This window comes from Arvicanthis niloticus, chromosome 1 (assembly GCF_011762505.2).
Source record: "Arvicanthis niloticus isolate mArvNil1 chromosome 1, mArvNil1.pat.X, whole genome shotgun sequence".
Lineage (NCBI taxonomy): Eukaryota > Metazoa > Chordata > Mammalia > Rodentia > Muridae > Arvicanthis > Arvicanthis niloticus.
The window spans coordinates 38,556,194-38,572,268 of NC_047658.1; the positions used below are offsets into that span (position 1 = coordinate 38,556,194).

Here is a 16,075-nt window from a genome sequence, read left to right on the forward strand (position 1 = left end):
AGAGGTTGTGGTTTCTCATTGGGCAGGTTAAGGCACATTTTTCTCAGCATCTATGCTTTTTATTGTATTCCTTATCTAGGAAAGATTTTGTTGTTGTTAAATACCAGTGCCCCAGCTTCCCTGCTCTGCCTTGTTGTCTTGAGAACAATGTCTCCCACTGGGCCTCTCATTCGTAGCCAGCAGTTCTCCTATCTCTACCCCACAGCACTGGGTTGCAGGTATGTGTGTAGAAGGGACCCAGCTTTTTACCTGGGTTATAGGGATTTGAACTCAGGTACTCAAGCTTGCATAGCAAGCATTCTTACCAATTGAACCACCCTCCCAGGCCCTTGTTAAAGTTTTCAAACTTTTTTGGTGATTCTGAATGTGACAAGTGTGTTACATAGTCTCTGGACGCTTCTTGGTGGTCGCTGGTAACATACTGTTCTTGTAGAAGCATCAGATGCCTAAGATACAGAAGAACTGTGGCTCTCAAATATCTGGTTGAGAAGAATGGAGGAACAGTGGCTTCTGCTGAGCCCCAGCCGTAAATTCAGTTCTCTCCCATGCTGGATTGGAGTCTGCTTTTCAGCATCTCCAGTGATGCTACCTGTACTGTTCCCACAGCCCTTCTGTTAATGCACAACCCCTGTTGCTGATAAGACAGACAAAATACTTGCTGCTTTTGGCTATGGGTGTGGCTTGCTGGCAGTCTTCCTAAGACTACAAGACCCCCATCACCAAAGCAAAAACAGGTTTCTGTTTTCCATTGCTTCATTTATGAGTCCTCTTACTGGATGAGACTACATCTTAGTCAATAGTACCAGTTATGACAAGTTACTGACGACTTTCTAACTGCACATTTTTTACTAAAAGTAGCTTAACTTTGAAACTCTGGCCTGGGCATGTATTTAATCAGTCTGGACTGAAACCATATTGCCACTAGATGGCTTAGTATTTGGTGTAGGTAAGAAAAACAGGACACTATTGCATCATGTATGCCATTGTCCCAATCAAGGGCTTTGCAAAGCTGGCTAGAGGCAAGTGAGGTTTCCTTTCTTATGTGTCTCAGAACCCAAAAAACTGATGAGGTTGTGTCACTTGAACCTTCAATCCTTGTTTATCCTGGATCCTAACATTTCTCATGTATTGTTTTGTAGAGCATGAATTTCATTCAGGCTAATATTGGTCCTGTTACAGCAGAAATGTGTATCACCATCACACACCTGCAAGAATTGGTCGGTGGGACTACATTACGATGCTAATTTGAGATGGTCTCACATAGTCCAGGCTGTTCTTCAACCAGCCACATAGCGGAAACTGGCCTTGAACTCCTAATCCTACTTCCACATCCCAACAGCTGAGGTTACAGGTGTCTCCACACCTCCTGACCTTGAATATTTTTCTCTAGCATTTGTATAAGTGGTAAATGCCCTCGTTTTGAGGCTTGACTTAATGGATATGATTAACAAGACTGACTAGCTGAAGCTTGACCTCTGGAATCCACAGGATAGAACTGATCTCTCTACATGTGCTCACATACATCTATGTGCACACACAGGAGTTGGTGCTGGAAAGATGGCTCAGTGTTCAGAGGACTCGTTCTCTAAGAGGACGTGGATTTGGGTCTCAGCACCAACCTGCCAGATCACACAATCTTCTGTAACAGTTCCAGGGAATCTAACGCCCTCTATTGGCCTCCATGGGCACTGGAGGTGTGGTGTCCTTACACGCAGGCATGTAAGAGCATTCCTGGAAAGTGGCAGGCCCTTATTGCTTGAGCAGGACTGTCATTGTATTGCCTTCTTTGAGGCCTTGAGCTCCCCACACCCTTCATCCTGTGTAGTTGCTTTTTATCTTGGAAAACAGCAATTTGGGCAGTTTGCCAGCAGTTATAGCCACACCATCTGTTTGCTTTCATATTGACTCTGCTCTTTATTGTTGATGCTTTTATTACCCTGTGTTAATTATATATGGTAATGGACTTCATGACATGTCCATACACGTCCATAATGTATTTTAGTTGTACATTTAGTTATACAAACATGTACCTGTTAGCCTCCTTTGTCCTTCAGATGATCTCCCTCTTCCAATTAGCTACTCCCTTTTTGTGTCTGACTTAACGAATTAGGGTTGTTTATAGGAGCTTGACCGCCTTACCAATGGCTACACCACTGAAGAAAATGTTTCTTAACTCTTCCATCAACTAGTAACTGTAAAGTCTTGTGAGGTGGGGTAGTACCTCCTCATCTCAGTGGCAGGATGTTGAGGAGCCCTGTCTGTACAAATCTTGTGACATGTGATTAACCAGAGTTGGTTTTCTATGCCTAATACTCCTTGGACAACTAACTAAACTATACTCAAAACTGGTAACACTTCTGCTTACCATTAACCAAAGCAGTTTACGTGGCTGAATACAACGGGTGGAGGACTTCTAACTTGGAGGTCGTGGCTATAAAAAGGACTCACACAAGGATGTGACTGTAAGTGACAGGTTAGAGCTAGGCATTGAGTCTACATAGTAAGTGGTGGAGTTGTGGTTACTACTCACCTTTGCCCTAGTTTTCCAAGTAACCCCTGAGCTGTTCAAGTGCTGCGGTAAGTATGGGTAGACAGCTACCACTTGGTGAAAGGGACAAAGGTGTCACACCTGAGAAGTAGGAGCAGTATTGTAGGAACTGAAATAAAAGCCTAAAATCCATGCACTCAACTCAAAATACCTTAAATTTTAGTTGAATATTATACTGCGTATCTAAGTATGTACACTGGGTTTGTAAACAAAGTTAGTGTTGGATGTGCCTATGTGTCTGTCAATTTTTACATTTGACTTTGTTTTTGAGAAGGGCTAACTACAGAGATCTACCTGCCTTTGTCTCCTACGGTTTCGGTTTTTGAGGCAGGCTCACACTGCCCAATGTAGCCTTCCCCTTGACACCAAAGATGACCCTGAATTCCTGATCTTCTTACCACCATCTCACCAATGCTGGGATTAGAAGCATTTGCCACATATTCAGTTTATACAGTGAGCCGCTTTACATGCTTGTACATGTAGGCAAGGAAGCACCTGGCCAGTTGGGATACATTCCTACTTCTTTCTGTATTTTAATGTTATCTTTCTCAATTGCTGCTAGTTTCCATTTTAGATTGCAAAGTCCCAAATGGAAAAGATTGCTTTTGTATGGGCAGTCACTGTGTAAAATAATGATTTCATTATGACACTTATATCTGTGTATAATGTACTTTGATCATCTCCACTCACCTCCCTTTTTTATTGGTTTTGGTTTTTTAAGACAGGGTTTCTCTGTGTAGCTCTGTCTGTCCTGGAACTCACTCTGTAGACAGGGCTGGTCTCTTAACTCAGAGATCCGCCAGCCTCTGCCTCCTGAGTGCTGGGATTAAAGGTGTGTGCCACCACCTACTCTCTTAATGAAACTAACCCATCTTAACCAGTGTACTGGAATTAAAAGCATGAGCCAGCACCTCCCGACTTGTTAGGGTTTTTAAGGCAAGGTTTCTCTTTGTAGCCCTCACTATCCTGAACTCTAGATCATGCTAGCCTCAAACTCAGAGGCCTGCTGAGCGCTGGGGTTGAAGGTGTGTTCCACCACTGCCCAACATTTCCCCTCCACCTTGTCTTTTAATGAAACTAAACATTTCTACTTATTCATCATTATGATTACAGATGTTAAGGGATTGGATAAACAGGTAAATGAGCAACCTCCGTTGTCTCAGAAGCCAAAGTAAATGAGAAATCACCTTAAGCAAAAAGAAATGGTTCAAACTGGGGTGTGGCTTAGTGGGGTGGCAGTCATCAGTACCAAAAAATTTTAAACAATGATTTTTTTTTACCACTAAGAGGAAACTATTGAGAACATAAAACTTTAAAAATTCAGCAAATTTTTAAAAAGCCAGGTTGTGTCTAAAAAAATAAAAATAAAAAAAAGATCAGCAAATTCATGGCTATCTTCATATTCTTAACTGATAATGTCCAGTCATCAAAGCCCATTTTCAAGGTGGTTGATAATGTGAAGTGATTCCAGGCTTTTCTCTCCTATGTCCCATGAACATCCATCCTTCAGATGGAATCACTGCATTAGCTTATTACTGTAACAAGATACTTAACAGACTAATTTTTATGACACAATGAGTTTTATTTCCATTTTGGGGATTCAAAGTCCACAAAGCTTGGTGCAGCATCGTAGAGATTCCATCAGGGTCCTTTGGCTGTGGTGGGTGCTTATAAATCTGATCTCCTTTTCCCTGGGGAATCCCACATTGACCTCATACAGCATTTTCCCAAAGGCCCCACCTTTAAACACCTCAGAGTTCTTACCTTAATCCCATTAACCTAACTTTGGAAATTTGATTCCATCAGTTCCGTTTCAAATCTCGGCTATCTCCTTTATTGCGTTCCTAGAATGTTGCAGAGAACCATTACAAAAACTGGTAATGTTGCACATAAGAGCCTAAACATGTTGAAGTCATTACTACATTAATTAATTCCTTCCCTTGAGACAGTGGTTCAGAAAAAAAGGAACTTTAAATAGATCGCTTTCCGCACGTTTGGGGAGGAGGATCTACGATGCAACCCCTCAATGGCCCGTTGACATGGGCAGGATGCATATCTCATCCCCAGGAGGCTTCAAATCTCTTGGGCCTCAATGTCCAATCGGTATCAAGTACAAGGTCTGTTTAAAAAAAATGCGTGCAAGATCGGGTATCAGCGCAAAGCTGAGCTGAGCTGCAAGCTCCTCCCTGAAAGTCAAACGCGCTTCCGTCTGGGCTTCTCCCAGCCCCGCCCTCTGGTCACACCCCCTCTGTGATTGGTCGAGCTCGAGGCAGGTCGAGCCGCGATAGGTCAGTACTGCCACGGCCGTGAGCGCCACGTGTACATAGGGCCGAACCGGAAGTGCAGAGCAGAGAAGAGCGGGTGGCCAGGCGTTGGCGGCGGTAGCGGCCATGGATCGCGCAGAGGAACCTCTGTCCGCGAGGCCGGCGCTGGAGACCGAGAGCCTGCGATTCCTGCACGTCACAGGTGAGAGGCGGCGGGTGCCGCCATGCTCGGTGGGTCGGTGTCCAGGTGGCTTGGCGTTAACGCCGCGGGCTGGCCGGGCCTGCTTGCCGGGCCGAGCTCAGTTTTCTCTAAGTTGCCCTAGCTGGGCGGGAGCAATGGAGTCCTCCGCCCGGCGTTTCGCTCTGCCTGGCCCTAACACTGCTGTCTCACTCCTTAACAAAGTGTAACTCAACGGAGTCTTGATGGCCTTTGCTTTCCTGAATCAGACAGACACGTCCCCCTTAGTCCTTCAGAACCTAGCTGCTGTGCTCTGCACTCTCTGGGCTACTCCCGAGTCCCCTTGTAGTTGAAAAGTTTCTGTACCCAGTGATTCACTTCTTAGGAGTCTGTTTCCTCAGCTAGATTGTAAAGGTTCTGAAAGGAGCTATGATTATTTTTGTTGAGTATTATTGAAAAAAATGCTATTTTCCGTTTCTGAAACTGGTTTCTTTTTTCAGTGGGCTCCCTGCTGGCCAGCTATGGCTGGTACATCCTATTCAGCTGTATCCTTCTCTACATCGTCGTCCAGAAGCTCTCCCTCCGACTGAGGGCTTTGAGGCAGAGGCAGCTGGACCAAGCTGAGGCTGTTCTGGGTTAGTGCCATGTGATAGAAGTGAAGGCGCCTGTTGTTTACTTAGTGGGTGGCGGCAAAACATGATTTTGAGTTTGGGTTTTGAAAGATTTTTATTGAGATGCAAAAGCTCCTCAGTGGTGTATAGCATACTCAATGCACATCATGTTTAGTTGCTGGGGGCCAGTCCCTGGAGATGGCCAGGTCCTGTGGAGGAAATAAGAAGTGATGAGGGAGGAGGGAGTCAGGCATGGGGTCCGGGAATCTTGTAGCCTGACTGATTGGAAGTGGGGTGCTTCTTTATTTATACAGAACTTAGTAGACAGGGATTGATTCATGTTTTTCCAAAACATAGGTCATATTTTTGTCCCCCAGATGTATTTTAGCTTCCTCGTAGTCATAAGTTTAGTCATCATTGATAAACCATGACAGAACAGTTATCTTTTTTAAAATTTACTTTATTTTATTGAATTATTTAAATTTTTAAAGATTTATTTATTTTTATTTATATGAGTACACTGTAGCTGTCTTCAACACACCAAAATAGTGCATTAGACCCCATTACAGATGGTTGTGAGCCACCATGTGGTTGCTGGGAATTGAACTCTGGAAGAGCAGTCAGTGCTCTAAACCGCTGAGCCATCTCTCCAGCCCCAGAATTACCTTTTACAATCATTTTCTCTCATCAACCTCATAACCCATTTTTAAAAATCTATAGATTTTTGTTTGTTTGTTTGTTTGTTTGTTTGCCAAAGCATGACAACCTATTCTCAGGCTGGTAGTTCTTGTGGTTTCAAGGACGCTAGACAGAAAATCTCCAAGCCAGCCTGGGCAGATTGTCATCTGAGCAGTTTATTATCAATTTTTGATGGTCAGAGTACTAATTGTCATTAGGCCCAAGGAAAATCTTCAGGCCATAGCTGCTACAGTTTTGGACATAGTACAATGTTTATATCTTTGTGGAATGTATATGTCTAATCTTAGTATGCTTTTTGTTCCTTGGCCATAGGATACCACAGTGGTCCTGCATGAGCTAACTTTTCTAAAGGAGGTCCTAATACCGTATTCTTTTACCATTTATCCATACCATTCTTTGTTCATCAGTATAAGCCCCCATGTAGGGCAGAGATAACTCAAACCAATGTAACTTTGTTGCTGCGTCTCTTTCCTGGAGGGTCATACCACATGTGGCCCCCAATCTTACATGCCATGGATTCACCTGAGCGAATAGGAGGAAGAGGCTTCTAACCTGACCCGCTGCCAACTTCTCTAGCTCACTGAATCTTATTTATCTTTTTAAGTTTACCTTGTTCTAATTATCTTGTTCCTGAGTAAATACAGGGCAGGCGATCAAGAACACCTGGGAGCCAGAGCCTCACTAAGAGATCTCTGCTGTCTTTATTTGAGATACAACCTCCGGGCCTAAGGAAGACTCTCAAGTTAGGGCCAGATAAGGATAGCTCCCTGAAAGTGGGATGGGTGGTATCCTCAGGACTTTCCTGGGAAAGCTTAGAAGCTGTAATCCTGGGAGAAGGCATAAGAGATTGATAAATTTCCCATCAATCCAATATCCCCAAGTTGTACAAATATTAAAAGCTCTCAAGCATGTAACACGTGGAGATGGACCAGCAGTGGAAGACCACATGACAGTGATTGTATCACTTGGCTCAGCCTAGATAGTGGTCAAGCAGCTGTTCTGGCTTATGACTTTTACTGTTCCCATTAATTTTAGGGAGGATTAAAATGAAAATTTCACTGTTTTCTTTGTGCTCCAGTGACATTCCCTACTGAACCTCTAGAATTATTGTGAGTGACCAGAAACTCCTGTGTTAGGGTTCTTTCCATCTTTCCTTCCTTCCTCCCTCCCTCCCTTCCTTCTTTTCTTCCTTTCTCTTTCTTTCACATTCCAATTGCTGTGCTGCCCCCCCCCCCCCCCCCATCTCCAGTGTTAGGTTTTTACATGCACTTCATTTTGATTTTTCCCTGATCTCATCAGACCTTATTTCCAGTTATTGTTTGGTTGTTTCCAGAAGTCTTAAAGGGCAGCCATTCTATCTAGAAGCTACACTCCTGTGGTGTTTCCTAAAGAAATAGTGTTTTATATTACAGTATAACTTAAATACAGATCACCATTCATCTGATCACTACAGTACTGAGACTGGGGTGGAAAAGCTTGATTTACAATGAGGTAGAAAAGTAAACTAGGTCTGGGTGTGGGCCACACACCTTTAATCCCTATATTCAGGAGACAGTGGATGACAGATCTGTATGGATTTGGGGTCAGCCCAGTCTGCATAGAGAGTTGTAGGTCAGCCAGACCTACATACTGAGGCAGTGTTAAAAAAAATAATAATTAAGTAAGCTTTTGCTGGGGCTGTGACTGAGTTTGTAGAGTGCTTGACTAGCGCACACAAGACAGCATGTGATCTCCAGTACCAAGTATAAGTGGGTATGGTGCCAGACTTTTATAGTCCCCCTCTGGGAAGTAGATACAGGAGGATCAGGAGTTCAAGGTCATTCTATGCTACATAGTGAGTTCAAGGCCAGTTGAGGTTACACGGGACCCTGTCTCAACCACAAGTAAGTTAAATTGGAACATTCAGATTCTTAATGCTAGTTGAAAGCACTTTGCTTTGTAAGAACAAGAATCTTACGCCTCTTCTCATACATAGACCTGGGCTAATCAAGTGATGGAGAGAGATGAAAGCCTTCAGCTTTGCTTTGTGGAATGCTGGCCAACCTAAAGATCAGGTGCAAGTGAGCTGGCCGCCTTGAACAGTGGACGTTCACCGTGGCAGCCGTCAGGGCTTAGTGCTCTGCTGAGTAGACAAGGGGATACTTTGCCCTGGTTTCCTGACATTTGAACCACTCTCTATATATAGGCTGTTCCATATGCACTCATAACTAATTGTTTTTCTCTTTTAGAACCCGATGTTGTTGTTAAGCGACAAGAGGCTTTAGCAGCTGCTCGTTTGAGGATGCAGGAAGATCTAAATGCCCAGGTTGAAAAACATAAGGAAAAACTAAGACAGGTATGAACTGGGTTGACTTCATAAATTTGTTGGGTCTTTTCTTTGCTTATTCAGGGCCTTGAACTTGCTAAGCAAGGTAGGTAGGTCTCTATCACTGACCCACACTTCTGCCCTTGATATCACTAATCAAGGCTTAGTGATAACAGTAAAGTACTGTTATTTGTAAGCTTATGGAGCAGAGTTCTGTCTCATTCAATTCAAGACGCATTTCAGAGTCTACTATGTTTACATTGGTGATAATAGAGAAATATATGCTACCTAGTGAAAGACAGTACATGAGGATGGTGTATGTGAGCGAGTGAGTACATGTCTTGGGTGGATATCAAGAATTAATTTCACTTAGTTTACTGTTGGTCAGCATGCTTGCTTTGTGCAGTTTTGAATTGTCAGGGGAGAAAACACTCTTGAAGAAAAGTGTGTATCTCTTGTTTGTTTTGCCTTCAGGTGTTTTCTTATAACAGTATTAGTCAACAAAACGGTGTGCCCAGGTCACAGGCCACTGGAGCCAGGGGAGATGCCAGCCTGTCTACCCTGTGCTTGGATACCTTATAATCCTGAGTGCTGGGATTACAAGCTTCGAATCAACTTTGTTTGGAGTTATGTATTGCATGTGAGCTGGTTTAGGGGTGGTCAAGCGCACTGCAGTGGGTTTCAGAAGAGGCAAGAAAAGGCAGCATAAAGCTTAGATGAAGCTTAGGTTGGTGAAGGTGTGTACCAGAAGGAACAAGGATTGCCTTCATCAGCCAGGTTCTTCATGGGAGTAAGATGGCTGTGTCAGGTGCTTTTTTTTCTGTTGCTGTGATGGACTGACAGAAGCAGCTGGGGAGAGGGGGTTTATTTTGGTGTACAGTCCCGGGGGAGGATACCGTCTGTCATGGCAGCAGGCAGCAGACTGATGACTTTTCATTCTCATACAAGCAGCAGAGGGGATAGAAAATAGGGCTGGCCTATAAATCCTCAAAACCCACATGCTTTCTCCAGTAAGGCTGTCCCTTCCAAAGGTTCTATGCCATTCCCAAACATTGCAGCCAGCTGGAGACCAAGCGCTGAGATGCAAGAGCCTGTGGGTGACCTTTCATTGAGGTCACACTTGCACACCAGCATTGAGCTGACCTCTCGTTGATGACCGCTTTCTAGTTTCAGTCCAGAAGTTTCCAGAGCATGTCTCATCCCTGCAGAAAGAACCCTCTGCTAGCTTTGAGGCACCAGAGAATCTGGTCATATTATAGTCTCAGTTGTGTTACTGAGACTTCCAGGGACATATGCCTTTCTGCTGTAGTTGGCAGCTTCTCTTATTTTTGCCTGGTCATCCCTTTGGGTCTGGTCTGCCCAGCTTGGCTGGGTCTCAAAAGGAAAGGACATAACAAGACACAAACATACACCCTCCCTCCTAACACTTTTAATAGCAGCCTTCAGTGGAAGTTAGTTGTCCATCCTCTCTCAGTCATCAGCGTAAAGTGTTTGCTACTGACTTTAAAGTTCATAACTAGAAACATGTAGTATAGAAGTCTGTTCTGGCCGGGCAGTGGTGGCGCACGCCTTTAATCCCAGCACTTGGGAGGCAGAGGCAGGCGGATTTCTGAGTTCGAGGCCAGCCTGGTCTACAAAGTGAGTTCCAGGACAGCCAGGGCTACACAAAGAAACCCTGTCTCAAAAAAACAAAAAAAAAAAAAAAAAAACCAAAAACAAAACAAAAAAACTAGAAGTCTGTTCTGTAGAATTACGTCTCTACTGTCCTTGCTTCTTACCTACGGCTTAGGTAGCCTATGTGATGTTAATTTTTTTCGATATTTTCACAGATATATTTTATCTGATATTTTATGAACACATTGTGTGGGTCCCTCTCCACAGAAATGGAAATAGTATGTGCAATTTGTTTTGAATGTTTACCTATCTGGCTGGCTCATGGTTAGCTTAGAGCTCTCATGGATAATGCTAGAATTTATCTGCTATGCATCTATTTGGGATGTTTATTTTATTATAATTTGTGTGTGAGTGCAGGCATGTGCGTGTCGTGGTATGCTATGGATGTCAGAGGACAACTTACAGGAGCCATTCTTTCCTTCCACCACGAGTTCTGGGCTCACGTAGGCCACCTAGCTTAATAAGCAGGCCCTTCTGCCTGCTAAGCCAGCTGCACACCTCTCCCTCCCCTTTGTTTTTGGTTTTAAGATGGATCACATTTTTTTTTTTTTTTTTTTTTTTTTTTTTGAAAGCATGGTCTCATATAGCCCTGGCTAGTCTTGAAGTTTGCCTCTGCTTCCCTAGAGCTGGGGATTCTGGGATCACGGGTGTGTACCACCATGCCCAACTCATATACTATACATTCTTTTTGTTTGTTTGTTTGTTTGGGGGGTATTTTTGTTATTGTTTGTTTGGTTGATTGGTTTCTTTCAAGACTGGGTTTCTCTGTGTACTCGCTGTCTTAGAACTCACTCTATAGACCAGGCTAACCTCAAACCCACAGAGATCAACCTGTCTCTGTCTCCCCAGTGCTGGGATTACAGGTATGGGCGGCTGCTACTGCCACCACTGCCACCACCACCTGGCTTCTTGATGTAGCTAATGGTACAAAGCAACCTTTATGTTAAGAAGTATTTGCGATTTTTCTCAACTTCCTGTGTTTACAAGCAATGGAAGCCTGAAGGGACAGGTTTAGCAAGAGATGTACATGCCATGGAGAGATCTGCAGAATATATGCTTTTAAAGAATCTTGTCACGTGTTCGTATATCACAATTTAATTAGAACCAAAATGGACTGCATTGGAAATGGGAGAGTACATACCACTGACATTTATGTCCACTGGGATACTTGGTTGCTTGAAAAAATGGCTACTGTCCATGGAACAGGAAGCAGAGCAAAGACCATGAGGTGGGTTCTCCCACAGGCCTTCTTGGGTGCTCATTACTGAGTGCAGGTTTTCTGTGGGGATTCATCTCCCCTTAGGTTTCCATACTGCTTAACTTTCCAATGCAATGGAAATCTGTTGTCCCAGGATCCAGTGCCTGAGGCAGAAAGGCTGTGGCACTGCCAGGTGATACCCAGGTGATGATAAAACTGCTCTGCCGCCCACACACACTCATTCGAGGTCATTTTTGAGACTGGGTCTTACTGTGTAGGCCAGGCTGGCTTTGAACTTAGTCTTCTCTCATCTTCCTGAGTGCCATGCTTACAGGTGCATACCACTGTGCCCAGCTCTCTACAGCAGCTTGGCTGTTGTTGTTTAAGAGATGAAAGTGAACACTTGATTTGGGAGATGTTTGAATTAAGAGTTTTTTTTTTTTTTTTTTTTTTTTTTTAAGATTTATTTTATGTATGTGAGTACACTGTTGCTGTCTTCAGACACACCAGAAGAGGGCATCAGAACCCATCACAGATGGTTGTGAGCCACCATGTGGTTGCCGGGAATTGAACTCAGGACTTCTGGAAAAACAGTCAGTGGTTTTAGCTGCTGAGCCATCTCTCCATCCTGAATTAAGAATTCTTAAAATGAGCACTTTCTTTGAGAATAGTAGGAGCTTACGGATGTTTCCTAGTGTGCTTGGTGTGTGTGTGTGTGTGTGTGTGTTTTGAGACAGGGTTTCTATGTGTAACAGCCCTGGCTGTCCTGAAACTCATTTATAGACCAGGCTGGCCTCAGAGATCCACCTGCCTCTGCCTCCAAAGAGCTGAGATTAAAGGTGCATGGCATCACTGCCTGGCTCATTGTGTGTGCTTCTTTCTTAGCTTGAAGAAGAGAAAAGGAGACAGAAAATTGAAATGTGGGACAGCATGCAAGAAGGCCGAAGTTACAAAAGAAACTCAGGAAGGCCTCAGGTAACTGGAGGTAGCAGTACTTAGTCATTTAGAATGCTGGCATCTGGAGTGGTTTTGTGGCTTTGCAAACTGAACACAGAGCATAGCATATTGTAGCTGTATCTCCAGCCCCAAGCAGAATTTATTGATTCTTAAGCCTATGTTTGTTCAAACAGGAAGAAGAAGAAGATGGTCCTGGACCTTCTACTTCATCTGTCATCCCCAAAGGAAAATCTGACAAAAAACCTTTGCGAGGAGGTGGTAAGGACTTAGCAATGTGAAAGAAACATTTAAAATTTTCAACACTTACAAAATATATTGTTCTTTGATCTGTGCTCTCTGTGTGTGGTGTGTGTCCCAGTACACATGCCCATGCTTGTGCAAAGACCAGAGAAGGACATGACGTCTCTTGTTCTCTCACTTTACACATTATTCCTTTGAGGCAGAGTCCCCCTCATCCTGGAACTGGTTTGGCATCTGGAAAGCCAGAGCTGTGCTCCTGTGTGTAACCCTAAAGCACTGAGATTACACGCGTGTGTGCCACTGCCTGGCTCTGTACATGGTACATGGGTGCTGGGATTTTCACTCAGGTCCTTGCTTGCATGTTCTTTTCCCCACTGAAAAGCCATCTTCCCAGTATTTCGTTTTTAAAAGTACAATTCTCCAGCTGAGAGCATGTGATGTATACATGTAATACTTGGGAAGCTGAAGCAGAGGGATTGCCCAAGTGGAGGCCAGCCTAGGCTACACTGTGAGATTCTGTCTCTAAAAGAAAGAAGACTCTGTTTCTGGGTCCCAAGTTTAGGACTGTCAGTCTAAGGGAAGCAGCTGCATAGTACCATGTGGCTCCTCACTAAGCAACTAGGATGATGTGGGGGACACTGTCTGTGTCCTGCTGATAATGCTGCCCTCTTCCTGTGAGTAACTCTCTCGGGTGTGGACAGATGTTCACTTGGCTTTTTTCTGTGTGCACGACCAGACTCCCCAGGTGACACCCTGTGTGCACGACCAGACTCCCCAGGTGACACCCTGTGTGCATGACCAGACTCCCCAGGTGACACCCTGTGTGCACGACCAGACTCCCCAGGTGACACCGTAGCAGCATGTCTTCATCTTGTCCCTGAGGGGTTTCACCTCTCTCCAGAAGATGGAACACACAAATGGAGTAATCAGTACTCTTTTGTGATTCAAGCTGAGTTTGAGGCAACTGGTGTGTTAGGTGTCTCTCCTCCTGCCATCCAGAGCTCAGGGAAGGGTGGAAACTTGAAACTTCTCAGATATTGAATACACAGTGGAAGTTGTAGAAAACAAAGCACCTGACATGCTTAAGTTTGTACATGGTCTGTTGTGCTGCTGTCCAGCATTCCTGGGCTAGGGCCAACCCAAATAGCCTGGCTTTGCAGATGAGGAAACTAAGGCTCAAGGCAAGATTTCACAGTGAGCAAGGAAAAGAACCAGCCCACAGAAGGTCTGGCTGGCTCTGGAGACTGGGCCGTTCGGCAAAGACCCAGTTATCCATGTTTGCTATGAGGAGCTGATGTGGGAGGGAGAGATGGAAAAAGGATGTAGGTGACCCAGTTCTGACTACTAGAAGTGGAAAGTTCCATTCTGGTTGTTGGGCTTGGTTTCTGTTGTTGATTTGTTTTTGAGACACAGTCTTAGGCCTAGGCTGACCTTCAGCTCCATATGTAGCCAAGGTGACCTTTGACCTGTTGCTCCTCTTGCCTCCAGCTCCTAGTGCTGAGATGATAGGCCAGGACCATCACACTCTTTTAAAGTTTTGGTTTTTTTGTCATTTTGTTTTTGAGACATGCTCTCAAACCTAGCCCACTTTGTTTTGGAAATTACCATGTAGTTAAGGCTGGCCTTATCCAAGAAGATGTATCCTCAACCTCCTGAGTGGGCCTACAGGTGTAAGCCTCACATCTGGAAGTTTTCTGCAGCTTCAATGCCCTTTATTTGAATATATACCTTTTTTATACATGGTGACTGGAGTCTTTATGTAATTAGATCTTAGAGCTGTCTTGAGTGATTTCCAACTGGTGTTTTCCATGCAGGCACTGGGATTGAAGGCTGCACAGCTGTCTTCACCCACTTTATTTTTATGTAATAGCTAAAGTCCCTTGGAAATTGCCCATGAAGATGGAGTCTGTACCATGTAATTTACATGCTAGATATGTTGTTACAGTTTTAATATAGGATGTTCCCAGATTTCCAGCCATCGAAATGGTTCTGTTTCCTTTTCACTTCCAGGTTATAACCCTCTGACGGGTGAAGGGGGTGGAACCTGCTCCTGGAGACCTGGACGCAGGGGCCCGTCATCTGGTGGATGAAACTAAGATTCTTGTTAGTGTCACTTTGACATTAGCAAGGTGAACCTATAACCCTCAACTCAATTGCCTTACGCACACTTTCACAGTGACTGGCCAAGGAGAGGTGGGGCTTATTTCTGTTCTAAACTACTCGTATTTTAAGGGCTTTGGTCAGCATGAGATATAGACATTGCCATTAGGCCACACTCTAGACGAGACAGCCATTGGTTTCATGGCTACTTGCTAGTTGGTAGATTGAAGGCTTCTTGCTGTTTAGCAGACTTCATAAAGGAGGCCCAGTGATGATCCTTTGGGGTAGAAGTCCTTGCTGACAGGATGGTCTCTGTGACAGGATGCGTTGAATGATGTCTTCCTTATAAACGGTGAGCCCACCAGTGAGGATTACTGATGTACACAGTTGATGGGGTTTGCTTCTGTATATTTATTTTATGTACAGAACTTTGTAAAAAAAAAAAAAAAAGTTAAATACGTAAAAAGTAACATTTTTAGCATCTTTATTAAACTCAAGGAAATTTCTTTGTGAGCTTGACTTTGTCTGTCAGACAGTAAACAGCTTCATATCATTCACAGTCTCCAATTATTTTTCTTATTTCTCATGGCCAGTGGCAGATGGTTGGTGGTTTTAAAGTTGACAGACTCCTTGGGGTTCAGCTGCTACATTGGTAGGATACAGCATCATCACAGCAGGCTGTGGTGGTGCACACCTATAACCCATATGCTAGGGCCCGAGGATACCTGCACATTTGAGGCTAGCCTGAGCTCTGTGGTGAGTTCCAGGCTCACCAGAGCTATCTAGTAAGACCCTGCTGAAGGAAACACAAGTACATTTTTAATAAACTGCTAAAACATATTTAAAAGAAAACAGGCCTGTAGGAGTTTGCCTGTAAATACTTCAGACATCGGGGGAGAGCCAGTCTGGCCTATGTAGCAAAACCTCATCTTGTAAAAAAAAAAAAAAAAGTTAAATACGTAAAAAGTAACATTTTTAGCATCTTTATTAAACTCAAGGAAATTTCTTTGTGAGCTTGACTTTGTCTGTCAGACAGTAAACAGCTTCATATCATTCACAGTCTCCAATTATTTTTCTTATTTCTCATGGCCAGTGGCAGATGGTTGGTGGTTTTAAAGTTGACAGACTCCTTGGGGTTCAGCTGCTACATTGGTAGGATACAGCATCATCACAGCAGGCTTGTGTCAACCAAGCCAACCAAGTCTTGCCTAAACTGCCAGGACCCTCTTTTTACATATGGCTTATTTGTTATGTCATTGAGAGGACCAGCTGGAGATTTGCTACAAGACTGTTGATATGTA

The 16,075-nt window shown here is 44.0% G+C and overlaps 1 protein-coding gene across 1 annotated transcript; it reads left to right on the forward strand.

Moving 5' to 3' along the window:
- Positions 1 to 4,872: 4,872 nt before the first annotated feature.
- On the forward strand, positions 4,873 to 15,327 carry Selenos (selenoprotein S). Its single transcript, XM_034489328.2, has 6 exons — positions 4,873 to 5,014; positions 5,491 to 5,625; positions 8,529 to 8,635; positions 12,363 to 12,452; positions 12,608 to 12,692; positions 14,685 to 15,327. The coding sequence occupies exons 1-6, from the start codon at positions 4,939 to 4,941 to the stop codon at positions 14,762 to 14,764; spliced, it is 573 nt and encodes a 190-aa protein (XP_034345219.1). The 5' UTR covers positions 4,873 to 4,938; the 3' UTR covers positions 14,765 to 15,327.
- The last annotated feature ends 748 nt before the right edge of the window (positions 15,328 to 16,075 follow it).

Bases quoted from the DNA above. Each gene is read 5' to 3' on its own strand.
- Selenos (XM_034489328.2), top strand. From the start codon at position 4,939: ATGGATCGCGCAGAGGAACCTCTGTCCGCGAGGCCGGCGCTGGAGACC. The intron at 5,626-8,528 runs GTTAGTGCCATG...TTTCTCTTTTAG, and splicing joins CCAAGCTGAGGCTGTTCTGG to AACCCGATGTTGTTGTTAAG. The intron at 12,453-12,607 runs GTAACTGGAGGT...TTGTTCAAACAG, and splicing joins GAAACTCAGGAAGGCCTCAG to GAAGAAGAAGAAGATGGTCC.